Source organism: Schistocerca gregaria, chromosome 7 (genome assembly GCF_023897955.1).
Source record: "Schistocerca gregaria isolate iqSchGreg1 chromosome 7, iqSchGreg1.2, whole genome shotgun sequence".
NCBI lineage: Eukaryota > Metazoa > Arthropoda > Insecta > Orthoptera > Acrididae > Schistocerca > Schistocerca gregaria.
Window position 1 is genome coordinate 507,136,814 of NC_064926.1, and position 27,645 is coordinate 507,164,458.

The window sequence follows — 27,645 nt, forward strand, 5'->3', positions numbered from 1 at the left end:
TAAGAGACAGTCTCCAATCCTTACAAACGATCTAAGTGAAGACCATATGTAGCTTAAGTTCAAAGAAATTGTATCGACAGCACTCGAGAGATTCATACCAAATACATTAATAAGAGACGGAACTGATCCCCCATGGTACACAAAACACGACAGAAAGCTGTTGCAGGAGCAGCGAAAAAGGTACGTATAATTTAGACGAGCGCAAAATCTCCAAGATTGGCGAAGTTTTACTGTGGCTCGAAATTTGGTGCGGATTTCAACGCGAAATGCATTTAATAGTTTCCACAACGAAACTCTCTCTAGGAATGTGGCGGAAAATCCATAGAGGTTCTGGTCCTATGTTAAGAAAACCAGCGGAAAGGGTCAGTAAGTACCTTTACTGCGGGTCGGGCGGCGAGTGAGGAGGAGTAGGAGGGGAGGGGGAGAGGGTGACAAGGGACCCAATCCTTCGGAGCAGGTAAAATCGTGGCAAATGTCCGGCGTGGCAAATGTCCGCACACCGTTGCTAGATTGTCTCTCCGGGTCGGCTGCACGGCGGCGGCCGGCTTCTGGTCAGGGAGGCGGCGGGACTGCCCCTCCCGGAGGCGTTCCACCTGCGCGATCGCCGCCGGCTGGTGAGGGGCAGGGCAGGGCTCTCCGGCTGGTCCACTCTACCTGCTTTACGACGGACCGCACTGCCGCCCCCGGCGGCGGAGAACACAGGGGACAGGGAGAGGGCGCGGGGCAGTAAAGCGCGGACAGCCGGACAGCCCAGCCCAGCTGTAAAACCAGGCGCACGCTCCGGAAGGATCGCGTGAGCTGCAGAGCGCACACTAAAGCGCTCGCGAACACGGACGAGTACGCGAGCAAGCGCGCACGAGCACACATCGGTAAAATGTAGCACGATGAAACTGGCTAATTTGTTGTTGCTACATGGAATGTATGGTTATGTTTACTGCTAGTACGTCTACGTGGTAATGTGAAGGTACATTCGTGGTCAGAGAAACAGTTAGGCTCGTATTTAAGTTCGTAAGTAATCACGCAAATCTATAAACGTGATCAGCAGTGCAAACGTTAATCAGAAATGCTGCATCGCTCGTGGTAAGAGTACAGCCTGTTCTTTTAAATTTAAGAAAAGTGCTCCATTATCAATAATACAAGCAATTTGACTGCGAGGAAAATATGATTTATAAATGTTGTTGTTGTTGTGGTCTTCAGTCCTGAGACTGGTTTGATGCAGCTCTCCATGCTACTCTATCCCTTGCAAGTTTCTTCATCTCCCAGTACCTACTACTACCTACATCCTTCTGAATCTGCTTACTGTATTCATCTCTTGGTCTCCCTCTACGATTTTTACCCTCCAATGCTAAATTTGTGATTCCCTGATGCCTCAGAAAATGTCCTACCAACCGGTCCCTTCTTCTTGTCAAGTTGTGCCACAAACTCCTCTTCTCCCCAATTCTATTCAATACCTCCTCATTAGTTATGTGATCTACCCATCTACTCTTCAGCATTCTTCTGTAGCACCAAGTTTCGAAAGCTTCTATTCTCTTCTTGTCCAAACTATTTATCGTCCACGTTTCACTTACATGCGTGGCCACCACACTCGATACAAATACTTTCCGAAACGACTTCCTGACACTTAAATCTATACTCGATGTTAACAAATTTTCCTTCTTCAGATACGCTTTCCTTGCCGTTACTAGTCTACATTTTATATCCTCTCTACTTCGGCCATCATCTGTTATTTTGCTCCCCAAATAGCAAAACTCCTTTACTACGTTAAGTGTTTCATTTCCTAATCTACTTCCCTTAACATCACCCGACTTAATTCCTTTATCCTCGTTTTGCTTTTGTTGATGTTCATCTTATATCATCCTTTCAAGACACTGTCAATTCGTTTCAACGGCTCTCGGCAAAAATCGTTCAAATGGCTTTGAGCACTATGGGACTTAACAGCTGTGGTCATCAGTCCCCTAGAACATAGAACTACTTGAACCTAACTAATCTAAGGACATCACACACATCCATTCCCGAGGCAGGATTCGAACCTGCGACCGTAGCAGTCGCGCGGTTCCGGACTGCGCGCCTAGAACCGCGAGGCCACCGCGTCTCTGACAGAATTCCAATCTCATCGCCGAACCTCAAAGTCTTTATTTCTTCTCCATGGTTTTATAAAAAACTATCAAAAATGCCCTGTCTGGAAAGTTTGTCACTGTTGAAACGTTAATTGTTGGTTGGTTGGTTGGTTTGTGGATTGAAGGGACCAGACTACTAGGGCTATCGGCCCCTTCATGATTACGACAACACAACACCCAGACCCTGAGCGGAGAAAATCTCCGACCCAGCCGGGAATCGAACCTCGGTCCTTAGGATTGACGTTCTGTCGCGCTGACGACTTAGCTACCGGGGGCGGACGTTTATTGTATCACATGCAAATTATAAATGGCCTACCTGTTTGCGCATTGTATATTTGCTGCTGCTGTCTTCAAACTAATGCGGATGCTGTTATGCTAGTTAAAAAATTAAAATTCAAATTATTAGCAACACGGTGTCCATTGCGTTCTTTAAATCTTAGATACATCCACAAAATTTTTGTGCCAATAAATCTCATTACTGCAGTGATCTTTGTCAGTTATAGTTCTGAGAAACTCGGGAAAGCAAAATTATGTATGTGAAACCTGAGATAAAGAGACGAATGCTGATTGATGGAAAAACAATAAAGTAACTGTATTAACAAAACTTTATATCACTAAGACAATATATTTTAACACTTGAAACATAATAGGTCTACACTCCTGGAAATGGAAAAAAGAACACATTGACACCGGTGTGTCAGACCCACCATACTGAGAGGGCTGAACAAGCAATGATCACACGCACGGCACAGCGGACACACCAGGAACCGCGGTGTTGGCCGTCGAATGGAGCTAGCTGCGCAGCATTTGTGCACCGCCGCCGTCAGTGTCAGCCAGTTTGCCGTGGCATACGGAGCTCCATCGCAGTCTTTAACACTGGTAGCATGCCGCGACAGCGTGGACGTGAACCGTATGTGCAGTTGACAGACTTTGAGCGAGGGCGTATAGTGGGCATGCGGGAGGCCGGGTGGACGTACCGCCGAATTGCTTAACACGTGGGGCGTGAGGTCTCCACAGTACATCGATGTTGTCGCCAGTGGTCGGCGGAAGGTGCACGTGTCCGTCGACCTGGGACCGGACCGCAGCGACGCACGGATGCACGCCAAGACCGTAGGATCCTATGCAGTGCCGTAGGGGACCGCTCCGCCACTTCCCAGCAAATTAGGGACACTGTTGCTCCTGGGGTATCGGCGAGGACCATTCGCAACCGTCTCCATGAAACTGGGCTACGGTCCCGCACACCGTTAGGCCGTCTTCCGCTCACGCCCCAACATCGTGCAGCCCGCCTCCAGTGGTGTCGCGACAGGCGTGAATGGAGGGACGAATGGAGACGTGTCGTCTTCAGCGATGAGAGTCGCTTCTGCCTTGGTGCCAATGATGGTCGTATGCGTGTTTGGCGCCGTGCAGGTGAGCGCCACAATCAGGACTGAATACGACCGAGGCACACAGGGCCAACACCCGGCATCATGGTGTGGGGAGCGATCTCCTACACTGGCCGTACACCTCTGGTGATCGTCGAGGGGACACCGAATAGTGCACGGTACATCCAAACCGTCATCGAACCCATCGTTCTACCATTCCTAGATCGGCAGGGAACTTGCTGTTCCAACAGGACAATGCACGTCCGCATGTATCCCGTGCCACCCAACGTGCTCTAGAAGGTGTAAGTCAACTACTCTGGCCAGCAAGATCTCCGGATCTGTCCCCCATTGAGCATGTTTGGGACTGGATGAAGCGTCGTCTCACGCGGTCTGCACGTCCAGCACGAACGCTGGTCCAACTGAGGCGCCAGGTGGAAATGGCATGGCATGCCGTTCCACAGGACTACATCCAGCATCTCTACGATCGTCTCCATGGGAGAATAGCAGCGTGCATTGCTGCGAAAGGTGGATATACACTGTACTAGTACCGACATTGTGCATGCTCTGTTGCCTGTGTCTATGTGCCTGTGGTTCTGTCAGTGTGATCATGTGATGTATCTGACCCCAGGAATGTGTCAATAAAGTTTCCCCTTCCTGGGACAATGAATTCACGGTGTTCTTATTTCAATTTCTAGGAGTGTACTTTACACTGATAGTGGAAAAACCTGAACAAATTCTCTTCACTTTCTTACAAACACATATGATATCCATCTTTGAAGAAACGTCAATAAATCACAAACTATTATTATAAAAATTTCCAATTCTAAATCTGCAGCTAAGCTAATTACTACGCTTGGATGTTTCACCGAATGCGCTATTTGGAAGCCTTCTGAAAGAATTTACAAAATATATTTTATCATAAATGTATAATAAGAAAATTATTGCCGGCACACAGAACGGCCTAAACACATCTTACTCCATCACAGGACACAACTCGACTCCTCTCTCTCCAAGACGGCACTCCACCCAAAGAAAGTGAAACATCCTGTTTTGAAAATTATAAATTACTGTGCTGGTAAACCTCTTCGTTTTTTGATTTTCAAACAGCTGAGCGAAACTCAACGTACTCAGACAGTTTTCTCTTTACTTATCCTTATCATCACTAAACTGACACACTTTTTCTTCTTCCCCCCCTTTTTTATTTTATTTTTTTTTTTTTTTTTTGCACTCCGCAATCTGACTTTCAATCATCCCTACAAAAGAATGGCCCTGACTAACAATAACCCATACCTTTCATGAATCACTTACCTCACAAAAATCTTCGTTATTCGAACTATTGCACTACAGCGAGCGCCAATACTTCCAGCTAAATAAAAGAATTTAAGTACTGAACGCGCTAACTACTGATAGGCATAGTCAGCAAATGAAAGATTTTGATAAAGAACAAACAATGTATTTACCTTAGTAATGTTCAAAAGTCATAATACATATCTATCAGTTCATGACATCCAGTCTTACAAATTTCCTTTTTATGGCGGACACACGTCCAGATCGTCCGCTCTCAAAATTCTGCCATCTCTCTCCCTACATCCACCACTGCTGGCGGCTCACCTCCAACTGCACAACGCTACGCCCTGTTCACATCCAAGTGCCCAACACTACAACAGCGAATATTCCAACAATGTATATGAGCCACAGACTGCACACAGCACAGTCAGCGATTTTCATACAGAGCGGTACGTGGCGTTACCAACATAAAAACCTGTACAGCCTACTTACAAAAGGTTCCACAAACAGTCTCTCGCAGGGCTACCTCTTTGGCAAAGATGTTGCCGCTATTACTCAGACGCTGTTAAAGCTTTACTTTTCCACGCGACATCCAAAAAATTATAAAAATTACAATTTTCTGTATAAAGCAAAATACTTAAAACAATAATGAGTCGGTTATGGCGTACAAATATTTGGGAGTAGCAATGTGTAGATACATGAAGTGGAACGACGACCAAACGTATTTATTATTATTATTATTATTATTATTATTATTCATGTTTGCGAGGTACAAGAAGGGGCTTTTGAGGATCATGTTTAGCTGTCTTTTGTGCTCATCCTACTTTCATTCTCTCAGAACGGACCCTTTTCCACTTTTCAGAGCAAGAAGGATTTTTTTTTCCCTCGGGCAAACTGTCTAGTCGTGAACTGCACACACAAAACATATTCGATGTCGTTCTTTCGATTTCAAACGAGTGTCTCAGTCTCTCAAAGGCTCTCTGGTTTGATCACTGTGTTTTAGTGTCCCAGTATTTTGAGACGTCTTTTTTGGTACAGATGTTTTCTGCAAACCTGAAGGCTGTTTCCATTTTGAGACGATGAATTCCGTAACCAGTCTTTTCGAGGGCAGTTTCCCCAATGGATCCTCCTAGAAACTTAAATTGTTTTTAAAATGTTCGTTTCCAGGTAGTCGCTAGACAGCTGCTTTCTTTTTTATAAAAGATATTTGAATCTCTACTCTTTCTGCTGTTTTTTTTAAAGAATTTATGTTTGTACTTGCGCTGTTTCAGTATCCTGACACAGAATCGCCAGGTCGTTTACAACCTCTGAACGGTCTGTCCTAGTGTCGTTTTTCACTAATTTGATTGCTTCGTCGATTTTAGCCATCTCACTTTTCGCCACTCTTGGATTACTTTTTCTACGACACAGCTGAAAAGTAATGAAAAGAGTCGATTATCTTGTCTCATAACTTGAAAATGTTACGAAATATCTTCCATCAATTTGACTTTAAATTTTGTACCATTCAGCGTTTCACTGATAGCTGGAGTGGTCTTGGGGTCCAGGCATTGATCTTTCAGAATTTGGAGGGGAAGCTTTTGACCACTGATTCACAAATACTTTTAAAATTTATGATGACACAAACTGATTCCATACAAATTATTTCAAGCCTGAGAAGTAATTACAGAACTAAAATTTGTTCTGGGCTAGATGTATCTGGTCTCAAACGTGCTTGATATTCACCAATTTTGCATTCACGTCGTTCTTGAGCTCGCTGCTGTAGACATTCAGACAGAATTTTGTATCGGACAGAAAGAGAGAAACTTGATCCATAATTGTTAATATCCATTCTGTATCCTTTTTTATGTAGTGGATTTATACATGTTTATCATACGTCTTGGCGGTTTATTAAAAAAATTATTGCAAAATGCTTTGAAATTTCATACCAAAACACATAAATAGAATCTTCGTAACGTCTTAACCCCTCAAGCCCCAAAACACGTCTTGCTGTTGTGGTATTCAGTCTCAAGTCAGGTCTGATACAGCTATCCATACTACCCTATCTTGTTGAAGCCTCATTATCTTCGAGCAAGTACAGCTTACTGAAATCAGCGGACCAGATTTGAATGAGGCATGGCTACAGAAAACATCCTTCTTGTGCAACGCAGCTAGCTCTTTATTCGCACGAAGTAATGGCCGCTATCGACAGGGGATCTCAAGTTGATTCCGTATTTATAGATTTCCGGAAAGCTTTCGACACCGTTACTCACAAGCGACTTCTGATCAAGCTGCGGGGCTATGGGGTATCGTCTCAGATGTGCGACTGGATTCGTGAATTCCTGTCAGGAAGTTCGCAGTTCGTAGTAATAGACGGCAAATCACCGAGAACTGAAGTGATATCAGATGTTCACCAGGGAAGCGTCCTGGGACCTCTGCTGTTCAAGATCTATATAAATGACCTAGGTGACAATCTGAGCAGTTCTCTTAGGTTGTTCGTAGATGCTGCTGTAATTTACCGTCTAGGAAGGTCATCCGAAGACCAGAATCAGTTGTAAAGCGATTTAGAAAAGATTGCTGTATGGTGTGGCAGGTGGCAGTTGACGCTAAATAACGAAAAGTGTGAGGAGATCCACATGAGTTCCAAAAGAAATCCGTTGGAATTCGATTACTCAATAAATAGTACAATTCTCAAGGTTTTCAATTCAACTAAGTACCTGGGTGTTAAAATTACGAACAACTTCAGCTGGAAAGACCAAATGGATAATATTGTGGGGAAGGCGAGCCAAAGGTAGCGTTTCATTGGCAAGACACGTAGAAGATGCAACAATCCACTAGAGAGACAGCTTACACTACACTCGTTCGTTCTCTGTTTGCATATTGCTGCGCGGTGTGGGTTCCTAACAGGTAGGATTGACGGAGGACATCGAAAGGGTGCAAAAAAGGGCACCTCGTTTTGTGTTATCACGTAATAGGGGAGAGATTGTGGCAGATATGGTACGCGAGTTGTGATGGAAGTCATTAAAGCAAAGACGTTTTTCGTCGCGGCGAGATCAGTTTACGAAATTTCAGTCACGAATGTTCCCTTCCGAATGCGAAAATATTTTGTTGAGCCCAACCTACATAGGTAGGAATGATCATCAAAATAAAATAAGAGAAATCAGAGCTCGAACAGAAAGGTTTAGGTGTTCGTTTTTCCCGCGCGCTTTTCGGGAGTGGAATGGTAGAGAGATAGTATGAGTGTGGTTTGATGAACTCTCTGCTAAGCACTTAAATGTGAATTGCAGAGTAATCATGTAGATGTAGATGTAGGTATCATTCCAGGTACGACACGGACCGAAAATGGGCGAATCAACTGACATAACCTAAGCGATCTTGACAAAGGGCCCAGCGACTGGGAGCTAGCAGGTCGTAATTGGCGAGACTGTTCAGCTGCTCGCGTGCTATTGCTGTGAGCACCTACAGAAAGCGCTTCAAGGGTGGGGAAACCGCGAGTAGGTGAAATAGTGCGAAAACGTCAACGCCTCATTGCAGAATGTGAAGCACTACTTACCCCCTCTGTAAAGCAAGATATGCAGCGATGTATGGTGTATCTTACTACAGAGTACAACGCTGATGCAGACGCAAGTGTTTTTTCGCAATACACGCATAAGTGGACGTTGCTGGGTATGGGGCTCCACAGCAGACGACCCCAACGTGTCCCTATATTGACCCAATGACATCTTCAATTGCGATTGCAATCGGCAGAAATCGTCGAGATAGGACAGAGGATCAATAGAAACTTCTCGCCTGGTCACATGAATCGGATTTCGTGATTGTGATTGAAGTGTACACAGATCATCGAGATAGTACTGTCGATCAACAGAAACATGTCACATTGTCGGAGTGGTCACGTTTCTTGGTAGTCAGTGTCGATGGTCGTGTCAGGAAACAACGTCATCCAGGAGAACGGATGCTCGATAGATCCACTGCACCGAAGACGTAAGTCAGTGGGGACAGTGTTACGCTATGGGGAGCACTCATTTGAGCTTCCATGGGACCTGTGGTTTTAATGGAAGACAACATGATGGCTGCGGGCTACGTGTGTATTATTACGGACGGATTGTATCCCACCATGGTTGATGCCTTTCCCTACGGCGATGGCATCTACAAGCAAGGTATTCATCCGCGTCACAGAGCCAGATAATGTAATGTTTGGGTAGTGGAATCATTGACAACTATATAATTTTTGAAACTGGATGTCACATGAATGAGGTAAAATCTGCTGAATACTTCGCTCTTCAACAAAATCTTTCTTCTGCTATCCATACGCGTCCTAGTAGCTAGAGCCCATGGTAGTTAGAATCCTTTTATTTAGCTGGCTGTAGTTGCTGCTTGCTGTAGTTCGTGTTATGAAGACTTTCTGTGAGGTAAGTGGCTTATGAAAAGTATGGGGTATTGGTATGGTTTCTTGCAATTCAGGGCCATTATTTTCTGTTAATTACTTGAAGCCATGTTCTCATTGTGTAGCGGTCAGATAGCGTTGGGCTTGTATATTGTGGGAATAAATAAATAGTGAATAGGTAGTCCCCACAATAAATGTATAGTGAACAGGTTGTCCCCAACTTGTGGTCTTGAAGTGGCGTACTAGCTTCCCGAACACGGGGTCCCGTGTCCGATTCCCGGCGGGGTAAGGGATTTTCACCTGTCTCGAGATGACCGGGCGTGATGTGTCGTCTCCATCATCATCATCTTTCATCCCAATTACGGTCGGCGGAAGGTAATGGCAAACCAGAGCAATTAGGTCCTTGCCTAATACGGCGGTGTGGGTTTCCAGCATTGTTCCCCTATGATCTGTCAAGAAGCATGGGACTTCATCATCGTCAAATGAATAGGTTAAAGTTGAGTTGTCTTTGTCAGGGAAAATTCTGTAGGTCAGTCTTTGAAATGATAATAATAAGTAAACAATAGAAGTATCATCGTAACACCAGACCATGGCAGTCCCAAAAAAGTACTCAATATCACTTTGCCTGATGACGGTTGGATCTTCAGCTTTACCGGCGATGGAGCATGGTAATGTATGCACTGCCTGCTTTTTTTTCTGTGTCCTGACGTTATTAGTAATATACCTAGCACTTTTCCACGGTGAATTGGAGGCTTAACAAAAAGGAATGACTTGACAAAGTTGAAACTTCTCCGCTTTCTCCTTGGTTTGGCGACTTTTTTTGTTGGTGGGAGCAGCTACTGAATTCGCGTGCAGAGTGTCTTGTTCAAAGTGTAGTGCACCCTTTTTAAATGTGTTGCATGACCGATTTTCACTTTATCCTCTGTCGCCCCCATTGCTCCTAGGCGGTCTTCGATCAGGAGTCCGTTCACTTGTCTCGCGGTTCCCGGTTCTTCAGAGAGATGTGTTGCTCCAATTCGTTGCTTGTTGCGCAGATTTGTTTGACCACACTGGAACCCTCATACTGCGGTGTATTGTTGTATTCCTCCAACAGCTCAATATGGTCTGTCGTTCTCTTGCGAATGCAAAAACGATATACGCACGATAGTCCACTGTAAGCCTCTGCCCGTATTATTTATAATTAATTATTACTTGCTACAATCTGGTTGGTTTGAAAAATAGGCATTGGACAGTCATAAGTAGCCAGCTTCGGAGGGCGAACGTACTCCTAAAGTACGTGTGCTGATTACTGAAGTTCTGAACGTCAGCTTACATTTCACCTGTCTGTTCCCCCACACTGTCCTATAATTCATTCCGTTAGAAAATATTACAATTATAGTGAAGAGACTGTGATATGTGAACGATTTTGTACGACGCCCTAATTTGTACTTCACTTCAAATCCAAGTATCACGTCTGTACTTGTTCTGACCACAATCACACTGCAATCGCAGCCACTCATCTGTCGCGAGCTTATATAAGATTTCGTATGCCGGTCCTTCACTGCACGAAAGCCATTTATTTATATAACAACTCTCCTGTTATGAAATTAATTCTGAGCTTAAAAATTATAATTTTTAACCACGATCTTTGTGTTTACACACATATGCTCGACTCTGTTTAATCCTTCAACAAAAATACTTCACTTTTACACGTGATCATGTGAACCGTCGGCACCCGGAATTGTCCTACACGCTTTCTCCAGCTACACTCATTCCCTCACGACAAACGATCTCCAGTCGCCAATCTGTCTCTTCTGGAACTAGGGGGCATCCCTTTCAGCGATGCCGCTGTGATATAGGAAAGAAGAGTAAGGGTAGAGGCGATACTTCCAGTAAAGAAGGTTCGATATCTGTACCCTTACATACTTAACGAAAGAACTGTTGCGTTTTGTTTCGGGGCTCCTCTAGTGGCTTGCTATGCTCTTGTGGTGTGGCTATTTCTGTGTGGCACGACTGCAGACTTATTGTTTGTACCTGTTGTTCAGCTGATTCAACCTTTACCTTTTCAACTTAAGCTAACAAATACAGTTTCAGTCGCTGTATCCATACCTGTCTCCTGTCGTCTTCTGTCAGCTGAAGCCTGCGACTTTCTCCAGTTCTTCATCCCAGCAGTCCTGCACTCTGGCCTGTGGTCTTCATTTCCTGGGACTCCATTCTAGTTCTAACACTGTCGATCTTCCACTATTTCTTCGTGCGAGGTGTCCTCCCCTTTCCCTTTTAGATTCTTTACACTCTCCACAACATCTTGAGCTCTTTTCAATGCTCTTACGTCTTTATTTTTTTTCTGATCTTTCTTACTGAGACCTAGGAATGCTGTTTCCAAAGCTACAACAACAATTACGCAATTCTTTTTTCAAGATGGTGAAATCGACTTACCCTCGTACGGTTTAACAGTGTCTGATAAGTGATGTCTTCTGGTGTACACAGGCTATACACTACCCATTAATTAGGATTTTTAAATGACACGTGCGCCTAATATTCTCTGTTGTTTGGGAGAGGCAAAGAAATTCCGGATAAGTGCAGACACAGTTATAACCGAATCTTTATCGAGGTACTACTTTTGTACGATAACGGCAGAAAGAAATTTTAACTCAAAAGGTTCTAATAAGAAACAGTGAAATGTGGAGTAAATAAAGTGAATATTTATAACTTTAGACTGTAAATTACTTGCGTGAGCAAAACTTAATGTACGGTTATCAATTGTTTGAAACACAGGTAATACCATGAATTAAAGTTAATCACAAAACCAGCAGAATAATTTGCACCAGTTAAAGAACAGTAGAATACTGAAAGTGAGGAGGTTATTTGAAAAACAATTCGCAGCTTTGTGTTACTAACTATAATGCTAACTGTTATTGATTTTATAAATGCAAATGTTTATAAAAAAATGCTATTGCATTAAGTTATTTATGTAAAATCCACAATGTTTCATTCACCGAAGAGTAAGTAATTTTGATCTACACTATTACTAATTTGCAAATGTGAGCAGAGTTCTGAAATGCACACAAATATCTCGAAATGTTTTGTTCTGGAGTAATATTTTGTCAATATTAATTTAAATTATGGTTTTACTTTTTTACAGTTCAACATTATTCATTAACTAGTCATTCATCCAAGGAAAAAGGTTCACTGGAACAGTTTTGCATAGTGCAGTACTGAATTTTGTAATTTGCATTTCTTTATCTTAGTTACCGAAAACAAGCTCATCACTTTCAGTATTTTACTTTTCTTTCACTGGTGGTATTTTCGGAATGAATAACTGTGATAGGGTAGAATTCTATTAGGTAAATGGCTGAGGTATAGTTCATTTACACCGTAAAAGTTACTGAACTAAACAGTGTTATCCAATTAAGAAAAACTACCACGCTGCCTAGCCTTGTACAACGCTGAAACAGGGCGGATCTTACTCTGATGAATTGCTTCTGGTGCGATGTTTTTGTTGTTGTGGTCTTCAGTCCTGAGACTGGTTTGATGCAGCTCTCCATGCTACTCTATCCTGTGCAAGCTTCTTCATCTCCCAGTACCTACTGCAACCTACATCCTTCTGAATCTGCTTGGTGTAGTCATCTCTTGGTCTCCCTCTACGATTTTTACCCTCCACGCTGCCATCCAATACGAAATTGGTGATCCCTTGATGCCTCAGAACATGTCCTACCAACCGATCCCTTCTTCTGGTCAAGTTGTGCCACAAACGTCTCTTCTCCCCAATCCGAATCAATACTTCCTCATTTCTTATGTGATCTACCCATCTAATCTTCAGCATTCTTCTGTAGCACCACATTTCGAAAGCTTCTATTCTCTTCTTGTCTAAACTATTTATCGTCCATGATTCACTTCCATACATGGCTACACTCCATACAAATACTTTCAGAGATGACTTCCTGACACTTAAATCTATACTCGATGTTAACAAACTTCTCTTCTTCAGAAACGCTTTCCTTGCCATTGCAAGCCTACGTTTTATATCCTCTCTGCTTCGACCATCATCAGTTATTTTGCTCCCCAAATAGCAAAACTCCTTGACTACTTTAAGTGTCTCACTTCCTAATCTAATTCCCTCAGCATCACCCTACTTAATTCGGCTACATTCCATTATCCTCGTTTTGCTTTTGTTGATGGTCATCTTACATCCTCCTTTCAAGACACTATCTATTCCGTTCAACTGCTCTTCCAAGTCCTTTGCTGTCTCTGACAGAATTACGATGTCATCGGCGAACCTCAAAGTTTTTATTTCTTCTCCATGGACTTTAATACCTTCTCCGAATTTTTCTTTTGTTTCCTTCACTGCTTGCTCAATATACAGATTGGGGGAGAGACTACAGCCCTGTCTCACTCCCTTTCCAACCACTGCTTCCCTTTCATGCCCCTCGACTCTAATAACTGCCATCTGGTTTCTGTACAAATTGTAAATAGCCTTTCGCTCCCTGTATTTTACCCCTGCCACATTCAGAATTTGAAAGAGAGTATTCCAGTCATTATTATGAAAAGCTTTCTCTAAGTCTACAAATGCTAGAAACGTAGGTTTGCCCTTCCTTAATCTAGCTTCTAAGATAAGTCGTAGGGTCAGTATTGCCTCACGTGTTCCAACATTTCTACGGAATCCAAACTGATCTTCCCCGAGGTCGGCTTCTACTAGTTTTTCCATTCGTCTGTTCAGAATTCGTGGTAGTATTTTGCAGCTGTGACTTATTAAAGTGATTGTTCGGTAATTTTCACATCTGTCAACACCTGCTTTCTTTGGGATTGGAATTATTATATTCTTCTTGAAGTCTGAGGGTATTTCGCCTGTCTCATGCGTCTTGCTCACCAGATGGTAGAGTTTTGTCAGGACTGGCTCTCCCAAGGCCGTCAGTAGTTCCAATGGAATGTTGTCTACTCCGAGGGCCTTGTTTCGACTCAGGTCTTTCAGTGCTCTGTCAAATTCTTCACGCAGTATCGCATCTCCCATTTCATCTTCATCTAGATCCTCTTCCATTTCCGTAATATTGTCTTCAAGTACATCGCCCTTGTATAGACCCTCTATATACTCCTTCCACCTTTCTGCTTTCCCTTCTTTGTTTAGAACTGGGTTTCCATCTGAGCTCTTAATATACAAGTGGTCCTCTTTTCTCCAAAGGTCTCTTTAATTTTCCTGTAGGCAGTATCTATCTTACCCCTAGCGAGATAAGCCTATACATCCTTCCATTTGTCCTCTAGCCATCTCTGCTTAGCCATTTTGCACTTCCTGTCGATCTCATTTTTGAAACGTTTGTATTCCTTTTTGCCTGCTTCATTTACTGCATTTTTATATTTTCTCCTTTCATCAACTAAATTCAATATTTCTTCTGTTACCCAAGGATTTCTACTAGCCTTCGTCTTTTTACCTACTTGATCCTCTGCTGCCTTCACTACTTCATCCCTCAAAGCTACCCATTCTTCTTCTACTGTATTTCTTTCCCCCATTCCTGTCAATTGCTCCCTTATGCTCTCCTTGAAACTCCTTACAACCTCTGGTTCTTTTAGTATATCCAGGTCCCATCTCCTTAAATTCCCTAAGGCATTATTCGTCGACAAAGTGTCGCAACAGGTCCTTCTTTATCGTCGCTCCACGCAACAACTTTTGGGCCCACAGTGCTGTTCTTGAATAATAATTCCTCTTGATGACACTGTACTGTTCCCATTTACGAGCACATAATATGACTGGCCTTACATCGTGCAGTTTATTCCTTACATTCCAGCTCACCGCGCCTGCGCTTGACCACTTGCTGCTAGCAACTATCCGCCAACTGCTCCTGCTGGATCCTGCGCTTATGCGCCCACCCTCCGTACTCCTCACATCAATCGTGCTCTTTGGCTCTACACCAGTGGTTCCCAACTTGAGTGGGTGGGGCGGGGGCGGGGGGGGGGGGGGGGGAATTACCCCCTAAAGGGTAAAATGAAATTTTCTGAGGGGTAAAAGCCAAACGGTTGGATTCTGTTTCGGTCACGAAATTAAACTATTTTCAAAAGAACATTACTCTTATCACAATTTTGTAAGGCTGTAATATTGATGATATAAGTTATTAATAATTACTTTTTCTAAATTAGTAGCATAAATCTGGTGGAGATTTAAAGTTTCTCACATAGTCCACCCACTACACACATATTTCGTGCTTTGTCCCGCTGATCACTGATGATAAAAGTAAGACATATAAGACAAACGCTAAACGTCTCAAGAAAATGTCTTCTCCAAGTTGTAGATAGTAACTGCAGTAGTACAGAAATTGCTTCATTACTCGCTTCTAGACACATAAATGAATTAACTGACAGATGACACAGCAGCAACTACGTAAGGGGTACTACAGAATTACTACGATGATTATTTTTATTAGTGTTATTATTAGAGTGGTTACACGAAAAAATGTTTCAAATGGCACTGAGCACTATGGAACATGACATCTGAGGTCATCAGTCCCCTAGAATTTTGAACTACTTAAACCTAACTAACCTCGAGACATCACACACATCCATGCCCGAGGCAGGATTCGTACACACGACCGTAGCGGTCGCGTGGTTCCAGACTGAAGCGCCTGGAACCGCTCGGCCACAACGGCCGGCAGTGGTTATACGCAATGCATTAACAATCCTGCAACTTTTACAGTTCGGAAGTAAGAAGTGCAGCAATCAAGTGATCTACCAACAGTAAATACAGTCCGCACATCTGAATCTTATTTCAAACGTAGCAGCAGTGTGTAGGTCAAGCTAGCGCCGCAATGGAGAAGAGTAATGCAGGGGAAGTGTGTTCGGTAACAAGTGTTCACCCTCACTGTGGACAGTTAGCTTTCTTATCAGAGAAGGAGTTGTGGGTAGCACTTGCGATGCACTGCAGATTACTTCGTTATTCATTTCAACACCCACGCAACGCAATTACACGCACACACACAGACACACACACACACACACACACACACACACACACACACACACACACACACACACAGAATGTCATTCATGTTTCACATCTTTCATGATATTAAAAAAAAAAAATGTGTCTAGAAATGTCTTTCATTCTACATCTACATCTACATCTACATCTACATCCATACTCCGCAAGCCTCTGTGTGGGCTCTAATCTCTCTGATTTTATCCTCATGGTCTCTTCGCGAGATATACGTAGGAGGAAGCAATATACTGATAGACTCCTCAGTGAAGGTATGTTCTCGAAGCTTCAACAAAAGCCCGCACCGAGTTAGTGAGCGTCTCTTCTGTAGAGTCTTCCACTGGAGTTTATCTATCATCACCGTAACGCTTTCGCGATTACTAAATGATCCTCCATTCGATCCTATCTATCTCTTCTATCAACCCTACCTGGTACGGGTCCCACACTGCTGAGCAGTATTCAAGCAGTGGGCGAACAAGCGTATTGTAACCTACTTCCTTTGTTTTCGGATTGCATTTCTTTAGGATTCTTCCAATGAATCTCAGTCTGGCATCTGTTTTATGACGATCAACTTCATAAGATCATTCCATTTTAAATCACTCCTAATGCGTACTCCCAGATAATTTATTGTATTAACTGCTTCCAGTTGCTGACCTGTAGCTAAATGATAAGGTATGTTTGTTTCTATTTATTCGCATCACCCTACACATGTCTACATTGAGATTCAATTGCCATTCCCTGCACCATGCGTCAATTCGCTGCAGATCCTTCTGCATTTCAGTACAATTTTCCATATTTACAACCTCTCGACATACCACAGCATCATCTGCAAAAAGCCTCTGTGAACTTCCGATGTCATCCACAAGGTCATTTATTTATATTGTGAATAGCAACGGTCCTACGACACTCCCCTGCGGCACACCTGAAATCACTCTCACTTCAGAAGACTTCTCTCCATTGAGAATGACATGCTGCGTTCTGTTATCTAGGAACTCTTCAATCCAGTCACACAATTGGTCTGATAGTCCATATGCTCTTACCTTGTTCATTAAACGACTGTGAGGAACTGTATCGAACGCCTCGCGGAAGCCAAGAAACGCGGCATTTACCTGGGAACCCGTGTCTATGGCCCTCTGAGTCTCGTGGACGAACAGCGCGAGCTGGGTTTCACACGATCCTCTTTTTCGAAACCCACGCTGATTCCTACTGAGTAGATTTCTAGTCTCCAGAAAAGTCATTATACTCGAACATAATACTTGTTCCAAAATTCTACAGTTTACTTAGGTGCTAAGGTTGGTGATAGTGTGCGGGAGCGGATAATATCTAATTGCGCTCAGGAGTAACGTGTAAGGAAGTTTGGGAACAACTGCTCTATACAATAGCAAACCTCCCTGAGTAGGCGACCGCTTTTACTAAATGATAAGCATAATGCCATTTTTAATTATTTCATGGAAATTAAATTTACGACATTTAATTTATATGAAAAAGTTAATATAACAAGAGAAGGTACATACACTAGAAATTACGTCACAGTTACATTATGGTTATAGAATTAATTACGCGGGGTGGTTATTAGACACCGTGTCGCGTACCAAAGCGCCTGGCTGGTTGACGTCAGAGAAGCCGCCGCCCACGCCCTGCAGGTGTCTGAGGAGGCCCGCAGAATCGGAAGAGCGCTTCCCTGCTCGAGGCTCCCCGTCCCCTGGAGGCGCCGTCTCCGCCCCCGCGGTGAGCGACACGAGGGCGGAATGTAAAACGACGCTACGCTCGCGGCCGCCGCCTCCTCCTCCCGGAATCATTTTGGGGCAGATTACACGCGATATTTCCCGGCAGGCGGACCCTCCCCTGCGGCTGAGGCAGGCCGCAGTAAAAATTGGCTTCGCCGAGGTCGCGCAGCCGCCAGGGGAGCGAAGCGGCGGCGCCGGCGGCGGAGTTAAAAGGGGGGCGGGTCCACGTCGCTCCGGAATGGCACGGGGGGTGCGAGAGGCCGCAAAAAAAGAAAAGGAAAGAGCAGGGAAAGCGGCCAGCCTTGAGGGCGAGAGGCGCTGGTCACGGCCAGCTCCAACCGTCCACACTTGCACCACGGCGGGGGTGCTGTGTCACCGCGTTGTTCTCCCTCTCACCGGCTGCTGGACACGCATCCCACTCAGGGGTAGCGGAAAGTGCCCTACTATTGGAAACCGTTTTTAAACTTAAAATTTCCAGCAAATCAGCCGTCCTTAAATTACGGTAATCGTGGTATACCAGCTGAACCGTCAATTAGGCCGATTCACAAATAACAACTTAAGTACACATGTTATTCCAAAAACATTACTGTGGAAATAGGGGCCAGGAGGCGCTGTTGAAGAAACACGTTGATAAGGTTATCTTTTGTTTTTAAAGGCTTTTTTATGTCTGGAATTTCTTTAAAAAATTAATTTTTTTTAAACAGCTATGTGTAAAGGATATTGGAAGGTTTGACGTTAAAAATAAGAAGGTTCTGAACTCGTTATATCAATAAGGGAACAATTAAAAAAAACAAAAAAAGAACTTTAAGTAGCTAGTTTGCACTAAGCAAATATAGTTGTCTCTCGCCAGTTACATAACTTGTATTTGTTACGAGATAAATTAAATGCGAATAAGCCAGCACACAAATCTTAATACGTGCGACTGCTACGGTCACAGGTTCGAATCCTGCCTCGGGCATGGATGTGTGTGATGTCCTTAGGTTGGTTATGTTTAAGTAGTTCTAAGTTCTAGGGGACTAATGACCACAGCAGTTGAGTCCCATAGTACTCAGAGCCATTTGAACCACAAACCTTCATATTGAAGGCAGTTCCCAAAAGAAATGTGACCCCTGTAAAGGGGCCGAAATCACAATAGGCTGAATAGTTGCTGGTGGTGTACAGGGCCAGCGCAGATCAGGCCAAAACTTCCATTGCAAGTCGCCACCTCCCCGAGTTACTCAAAACCAGAAGATGTAGCGAGGGCGGCGCTTGCACAGACTCCGAACTACAGAGACCCGCCGACACCGACCCTAAATCACCCAATTGAAGAGTGAATGAAAACGGCCCGATCAAGAAGCAATTACCACATTCCCGCGGACAGGCAAACGAAAACTGTGTTGGGACGACCCCAAGAAAACCACTCTTGACGAAACTCACACATTTCAGTAGGACTTGAAAGCCTCACTTCTCACAGTCCACACCAGCGCCGGGAACACGTCGCACTTCCAAATACTCGTCAGAGCCAACCGCTGTCAGTGGTTTCAACGGCCGATAAAAAGACATGCGGTCCCAAGCGCTGATCTCCTGCACCACAGCTTCTAATCTTTATAAGCCACGCACATGCGGGTAAGGCAGACCTAGCCCTGACAGCGAAGAGGTCGGCCAAAGCACGTGGCAAGCAGTTGACGACCCCCAACAGCAGGGCCCCGCTCGCGCCACCACCTCTCTCGGTCACCACCCAGTACGTACTCCTCGATTGTCACGCGACCGTACACTTGTTCCAATTCCCGCCAGAGGGCGGTAGCGATCCAAAAACCGCGTGAAAACCGAAAGCGCCACCGTAAACACTGGACGCGAAAGGAAAGCACTCCGCCTGGCGCGCTTTTCGAAGAGCCGGACACAACTACGGCTCATCAACGGTTCCCAACCCACTACTGGGCAACGGGCATGGCAGTAAGCACTGGTGAAGAGTTCGAGACATGAAAATGTCTGGAGCATCTGGGGTTTCACTCGCCAATCGTCAGAGACAGCGAGTACAGACGGAATGAAATGAAGAGATCAAATGCTTTCCAATATATATATAATGAAAATAAACTCGTGACATATTTAAAAGTTGCGAGCAATGAGGCGGCTGATAATGTAATGTAGACTCCTACATACAGACTGCACTACAGGGCTGGCGCGCCGCGCGGGATTAGCCGAGCGGTCTCGGGCGCTCCTGTCATAGACTGTGCAGCAGGTCCCGGCGGAGGTTCGAGTCCTCCCTCGGGCATGTGTGTGTGTGTTTGTCCTTAGGATAATTTAGGTTAAGTTGTGTGTAAGCTTCGGGACTGATGACCTTAGCTGTTAAGTCCCCTAAGATTTCACACGAACTACTCACTTGGAGTTTGCTCATTTAATATCCTGAAGGAAGAAGAAGGAAGGATGTCTGGTGTATTACGTCCCTTCTGCGGGTAAGAAGTTTTTGAGAGATGGTGCTTTTGCCAGGATTGCTTACTACTTGAGGGGAGGGAAGCAACCACCCCGTCACTTGCATGGAGTGACGTGGACGGCCGCAGTAAGCTGGTATCTCGATGGCCGTTCCCGAAAACTGAACCCGGGTCTCTTGAATGCGAGTTGAGGGTGTTAGCCACTACACCACTTCGCACAGTCCCCATGGAGATATTACCAAATTACTGTTCACTGATACACTTGAAGATCTTGCCGACAAGCTAACTATGTGGACCAGCGTTTTCAACTATAACTTCTTTGGAAAATAAGTGCAAGAATAGATTAAATGTATGTAATGATCTGAGGATCAAAATTAATACTGATTCTCCCATGGGCGACAATGTCAAAAATCCCGTTAAGTTCTTTTTAACATCGACCAATCGATATTGCTTTATCATCTAGTTGTGACAGTTAAGTGACTAACAAAAGTATTTCGTTTATAAAAAGTGTGAATATTTTTCAAGCTTTCTCGTACAGTATATTTTACTAATTAGGCTTATGTGTTTGTCATTTTACTTCTGCATTTAATTACTACTCCTCTAAACTTTATTTACAAAATAGGAAATCCGCGCTGTTAGGAAGGTTGGGAACCACCTTGCTGTACTAGTAGTAGGGAATATTTAAATATTTCTGAGAACTATGAGACTTAACTTCTGAGGTCATCAGTCCCCTACAATTTAGAATTACTTAACCCAACAAACCAAAGGACGTACAAGCATCAATGCCCGAGGCAGAATTCGAACCTGCGACCGTAGCGGTCCCGCGGTTCCAGACTGAAGAGACTAACCGCTCGGCCACTCCGGCCGGCTTTGTTTTAACTGACGTCAAATTTGGGGTACCCGAAACAGTACAGCCTATTACTACCCGTTTTCAGGAACCATCCCCTACTTGTGTTTACGCACAAATTAACCATTAAGTTTCAGTTTACCCGTTAGAGAAGAAAGAGCATGGTTGAAACTACTGACTCATATGAAATACTTTCAAAGTACGTGTTACCTAATTTGAGGAAGGACTTCCAACTCATATTTGCAAATAAACACCGCCTTTTGCTGCTACATTCTTGGTAGCGCTGCTTTGCCCAGAATCATAGAAAGGCTAGGGGATATGTGTATAGGGGCTCTCTACCGTGTTCTGAAAGTACAAAATAGTACTTCATTAACTGCAACTAAGACACTGCACGAAGAAATAAACATACACAAGTTAAAATCTTCTGGGTTATTAGGCCTCGTCATGTTTCTTCTAAAATGTTCGACGTTTCGACCTCTCTGCTGGGATCTTCCTCAGGATCTTTTGGTGTCCACTTCTGCTAGAACACCACGTTGAACATTTTAGAAGAAACATGATGCAGCCTAATAACCCAGAAGATTTTAACTTCAGTGACAACGGCCACGAAAGCCTGCAGACTTACAAATAAACATATCACTGCTAAAAACCAGGCCGCACCAGCAACTCGATCCACTCTGTGACACCGTGACAGCCTACAAACTACTGGCATAACGAGACATAAAAACTGCTACAGATTTTTAGTACCACTACCCATATTATAAGACACAGAGGACAACCATTAGATGAAGTATACTGTTGGAATTTTAGTACTTGTCTAAAAAATCAAAACTAGCACAAAAAATAGACCTAAAACTGTCACCGTCGAAGGACGGCCAGGAATCTAATGTTCCACAAGCCATACCTTCAAAGTGCAATAACGTGAAAGAAATAATACAGTGACCAACAACAAATTCTGTCATACCGGCTACGCCGAATATTAAAAAAAAGACACTTCACTGCTTGGTGCGTCTCCTTGCGAAACATCTGATACCCGAGATGTCACCATACTATAAAGGTTCATCACTTAACACGTACTTGTCTTTCTTGGTCTGTAAGCTCTGTTTTTGCTTCCACTGGATTATTCTGGGTGTTGTACGGGGACTCAGTTGACTACCCTCCCTCACTGCCGCGCGTGTTAAAGCGCCGCTTGCAGGAAGGGACGTACGCTGACCCCGGACGAGTCCGCCGTTTGGCGTTTGTTCCCCCAGTCACTTGCAAGACTCCTGACAGCATCACAGCGCAAATGTTTCCCTTCCCGGACTCGGATTATTTCCTGCGGCCGAAGACCCACTCAGTGGCCACTACCTGTTTGGTGGCAGTGACAAATAAGCCCTAAATTTCTGGCAATACCTTTACGACCGACATTGTGCAGTTATCACGAACTCTAAGTTCCAGCAATATTTCTCGAACTTTCTCCGGGCTGCTTTCCACAAAGAATACAAAAAATGAATTTTTTTGAATCCTAGACGTTCTTGGGGTCCTTAATGACACGGACCAACGCCTGGCGCGTTGGAGTTCTTTTTTTGGCGGGGGTGGGGGCTTCTTCTCACATTTAGGGTAAAAGTAGCGATAGCACTAGCTTCTCCATTATTTTCTACACTTAGCTATTTTCAGGAATGTGAGGAACTTAGTATGGAGAAAGACTGGTTAGTGGAAAAAAAATCCACCCGAAGGTTTGCCTGTGAGAGTCGGTGTGGCAGACAGCCTGGATGTCGTTTTCAGGCTGTTTTTCACATCTCATTATTTGAATGCTGGGCTAGTGCTCAAGTTACGACACAGTTAAAACCATTCTCAAACATTTTGAAATCCTTCCTTCACTTCCACACTGAGGGCAGTAGTAGTTCTGAGGTGGGCGTCATCTGTGCTTGTTGAGACGTCGATAGAGTACTAGTTGTTCTGTTGGGCAAGACACCATATGTTATTCGATTGGGATGTTGTAACCATCAAAGTGTATTTTTGATCAATATATATGAAGGCAAAGAATTTTTTTTATTTTAGACGTCCTAAATAACAATGCCTCTTGGTCACAGGTTCAGTCAACAAAGCATCTGGCTCGTGTTCTTGTATTTGACTGTAATTCTGGTTTCTATGTGCAATCATAGTACTTCTGGTTTTTTTAAATTACTTCATTGTAAATGGCGTTTAAAGCATCTTTCGTATTGAGGAAGAACCGTGCCAGATGTGTTCGTGGAATCACACTTCCACACACAGAACAGTTATACTTGTGCTTTGTTGTTTCGTAGCTTTTCTAGTTGCTGGGGACTTAATTAATTAATTGTGTTAACACAAAGTTCCTTTTATTCTTTGTTGTTATTCTATGCAGTCAGATTGCGTACTAATATTATTCAGGGCCAACCGGTTACGAGACTGCGTATTCGGACAAACAGCGACTAAAATTAAAATTATTAGCATTTTATTTAATTAAGCCCCCATGCACTGTATGTACATTACTTACTACGACGTATTTAATTTTTATTTGTTCGTATCAGACTTCCGAAATTCTCTGTCAGCTCTTCATTATGGGAGGCTTTCTCACCGTGCAAAAATGCTTGAAAAATGTTCAAACTTTTGTTTATATTTTTGTCCGAAGAGCAAAATCATGAGTTTTTTAAAAGAAATTTCCTGCATTTTACTGTAGATTTGTATTAATTTATTTCACACAATCATAGTTTAGGCTTTATAGAAATTCTGAATCGCAGTTTGAAATATCAAAAAAAATTCGAACTGTCTTCGATGAAATAACATTTCTCTGGACTTACACACCAGTGGTTGTATTAAATGTATATAAGACCAGAGAAGTGTTAGTTCAACGAAAACAGGGTAGTCTAGAAATTTCTATGAGATGTCAAATTGCATCTGCAAAAGGCCATAAAGCTGAAATGGTGATTGTGTGAAACAAATGATTACAAATCAATAGTCAAAAAGCGAACATTTATATCGGAAACTTCTACATGATAATTGCTCCCCACGGAGAAGAAATTAGGGTCATAAATGATTCTCTCGTATTTCAGTGAAACCATACATATATTCGTCAAATAGCTAGTGAATATGACGTGTATTCATAAAGTAACCTCCGACTGACCATAAAAATAAATAGATGCTTGTAACCACACTGCGGTAGCGTGGACTTTCAGGGTGACGTTGAAAGGGTGTTCACATTACTTCGATATCCAGTTCCATTCATTATCTTCATTTACAAAACTGAACAGACTCTCTACCGAGAAAAAAAGGGGGAGTTCGATTTAAAATTAGTACGCTACCATGTCTCGCCTCATGGGCAGACAAATCGTTCACTGCGTGTGTAAGGGTCGTCCGAGATCCTTATTAATCTAAGCAACTCTCTACATTTGATAAATGATTTAACTCAAAGGAACAAAACAGCAAAACAAACGCTATGGGAACGCTAAGATGCTGCACGATCATGCAGTGAACTATTTACTGCCATTCACCACGCAGTGTCTTCGATACTTTACGGGATCGTGCCTCAAAACTTTCTGGGAAAAATTAGTGGATTAATCTTGAGCGACAGCGTGGCGGTATTCAGAAAAATGGTTAGCGATGCAGAAAATACAAGGCTGGTCGCACAGATGTGCGTGATAAAAGCGGTCGAGGAAGACATCCAGATATAACTGATGCACTTTGGCGAGTTGCTGACGAAAGACGTGAAGACGTCGGTTCACAATTTCTGAACTTTCTTAAGATGTACCTCAGGTGTTAAGGACAATCCTCTTTAACATCGTCACAGTGAAGTTGGTGACCGTTAATTTTGTGCGTGGCGCATTTCAAAATGTCTAACCGATGTTCACAAAACAGAAAAACAGGTTCGGCTTTGATATTCTTTCAGCGCTACCACGAGGACAGGAAAGAATTAAGGAACAGAATCGAGGCAGAGATGAGATATGGGTGCGCTACGTCAACTCCGGAACAGTTAAAACTGTGGATTCATAAGCTTTGCCGGCCGGGGTGGCCGAGCGGTTCTTGGCGCTACAGTCTGCAGCCACGTTACCGCTACTGTCGCAGGTTCGAATCCTGCCTCGGGCATGGAAGTGTGTGATGTCCTTAGGGTAGCTAAGTATAAGTAGTTCTAAGTTCTAGGGGACTAATGACCTCAGAAGTTAAGTCCTATAGTGCTCAGAGCTATTTGAACCATACTCTTCCCTTCAATAATTCCAAAAAATTGAAACACGTTGTCAAGCAGCAAAATGGTGGTCAGATTTTTTTTTTTTTTTTTGGTCAGGAAGAAGTTTTAATGACTTAAGGAGAATAACGCGTGGAAACCTTACCATATAATAGGTTCTTTTGACAGATGCTTGCGAAAATCGTAAGGCCAGTTCACAACCGACAGCTCGGCATAGTTACCAAATGAATCATCCTTCTTCACGACAATGTGCGACACCCTACTGCGAGTTAGTCGAAGGAAAACTCAGACTGCTAAGACGAGAGATTTTTTAGGCATCCACGCGATAGTCTGGACTTGGTATGAAACGGTTTTAATCTCTTCACAAAGATGAAGGCCTGGTCGGCTACTCAGCATGTGACACCCGACGAGGTGTCCAGGGATGCAGTCAACAAGTGGCTGAAGCACCAGGCAGCAGCATCAGTCTCCGATGAAGGCGGTGAAGGGATAAAGAAGATGGTAACACGGCACGACAAGTGTTTGAATTTAAGTGGCGACTACATGGAAAAGTAATGTCAATATGTAAGTACACACAGCATACAAAAAAATTACCTACTATTTTTTTTAAAGAACCACTCGCAGTTTTACTTACGAATAGTCCTCTTAATTGCCCTTTCCCAAAAGCTAAACCGCGGCTTTATCCTGGTGCATAAGTTCACAGCTTTTTATTTTCCTTTTTTTTCACATTGATCTTTGGTTCCTAGGGATTTATTTATGGATTGTCATTTTATATTTGTAATTCACTGATGCTATCTGAGTTTAAATTTTGTCATTTGGAGATAGTGAGGGGAGCTTGGGTGCCAGAAAATAGAGTGCCAAGTGGAGAAATCTGATAATTTCCGACATATTCTTCTGTTTAAGTACAGTAGAAGGTAGACAGTAGAGGAGGCAGAAATATTTGCACCATATGATTTCTGTCCTACTGGACAGAAACGGCAGGAAAACGGTTTCTCATTTTAAGGAGGACTGTTCTGACATTAGTGACTCTCCTCGTTCAACACAACCTTCGGGGTCTGATGAAGATAGTCGCTGTTATTGCAGCGAGAACTAGCAAAAGTGCTGATCTGTGAGTATACCGCGATCGTGCGACATTTTCATGCAGTGGGGAAGGTTGAAAAATCGAGTAAGTGGGTGAAACCTGCTATAAACCAAAATCACGAAAATCAGCGTGTGGCCATGAATGCTTTCTGTTTGCTCGTCATCAATTGCCTAGTGAACAATACCGACCATTCCTATCCTCTAACATAAAGAAAATAAAGCAATTTTTGAGGCGAAAGGAAGAAGTAATTCACCGTACAAAGACCTGCACGCATCCACAAAAGATAATGTTATGGATCTGGTGGAGCAGTGACGGTTTGGTGCACTACGAATTGGTTCCCCGAGATGTAGCTATCACTGCTGACATTTATTGTCAACAAATGATACATCTTACAGACGCAGTGCAAGAACAACGACCAGGAAGACAGAGTGAAATTTTGTTACACCACGGTAACGCCCGCCCGCATTCTGCCAGACTGACAATAAACACTATACAGGAACTGAGCTGGGAGGCGATTCCGCACCAGCTTTATTCACCAGATCTTGCGCCCTCAAATTTTCACCTTTTCCGCTCTCTATCGAATACCTTCAAGGAACTTCCTTTCCGGACGAAAACAAGCTCCGAACGTAGTTCAACAATTTCTTCGCCTAAGAACCATGTGATTTCTACAGTCGTGGAATCGATAACTTACCAAAACATTGGCAGCTGCTGTAAATTGTGAAGGAGACTATATTGTTGAGCACTAAAATCTGAGATATGTGCACATGTTGTGTTTACTAACGGAAAGCTGCTACCAACTTCTACATCTACATCTACATCTACATCTACATTTATACTCCGCAAGCCACCTAGCGGTGTGTGGCGGAGGGCACTTTACGTGCTACCGTCGTTACCTCCCTTTCTTGTTCCAGTCGCGGGAAGAACGACTGCCGGAAAGCCTCCGTGCACGCTCGAATCTCGCTAATTTTACATTATTGATCTCCTCGGGAGGTATAAGTAGGGGGAAGCACTATATATTCGATACCTCATCCAGAAACGCAGCCTCTCGAATCCTGGACAGCAAGCTACACCGCGATGCAGAGCGCCTCTCTTGCAGAGTCTGGCACTTGAGTTGCTAAACATCTCCGTAACGCTATCACGCTTACCAAATAACCCTGTGACGAAAAGTGCCGCTCTTCTTTGGATCTTCTCTATCTCCTCTGTCAACCCGACCCGGTAATGATCCCACAATGATGAGCAATAGTCAAGTATAGGTCGAACGAGTGTTTGGTAAGCCATCTCCTTTGTTGATGGACTACATTTTCTAAGGACTCTCCCAATTAATCTGAACCTGGCACCCGTCTTAC

General features: G+C 43.6%; 1 protein-coding gene across 1 annotated transcript; it reads left to right on the forward strand.

Annotated features, from left to right (window-relative positions):
- The first annotated feature begins 472 nt into the window (after nt 1–472).
- Nucleotides 473–19,102, forward strand: LOC126282451 (uncharacterized). Its single transcript, XM_049982107.1, has 3 exons — nt 473–726; nt 17,613–18,214; nt 18,951–19,102. The coding sequence occupies exons 1-3, from the start codon at nt 473–475 to the stop codon at nt 19,100–19,102; spliced, it is 1,008 nt and encodes a 335-aa protein (XP_049838064.1).
- The last annotated feature ends 8,543 nt before the right edge of the window (nt 19,103–27,645 follow it).

Bases quoted from the DNA above. Each gene is read 5' to 3' on its own strand.
- LOC126282451 (XM_049982107.1), top strand. From the start codon at position 473: ATGTCCGGCGTGGCAAATGTCCGCACACCGTTGCTAGATTGTCTCTCC. The intron at 727-17,612 runs GTAAAGCGCGGA...TTATGGTTATAG, and splicing joins CAGGGAGAGGGCGCGGGGCA to AATTAATTACGCGGGGTGGT. The intron at 18,215-18,950 runs GTAGCGGAAAGT...GGTGGTGTACAG, and splicing joins GACACGCATCCCACTCAGGG to GGCCAGCGCAGATCAGGCCA.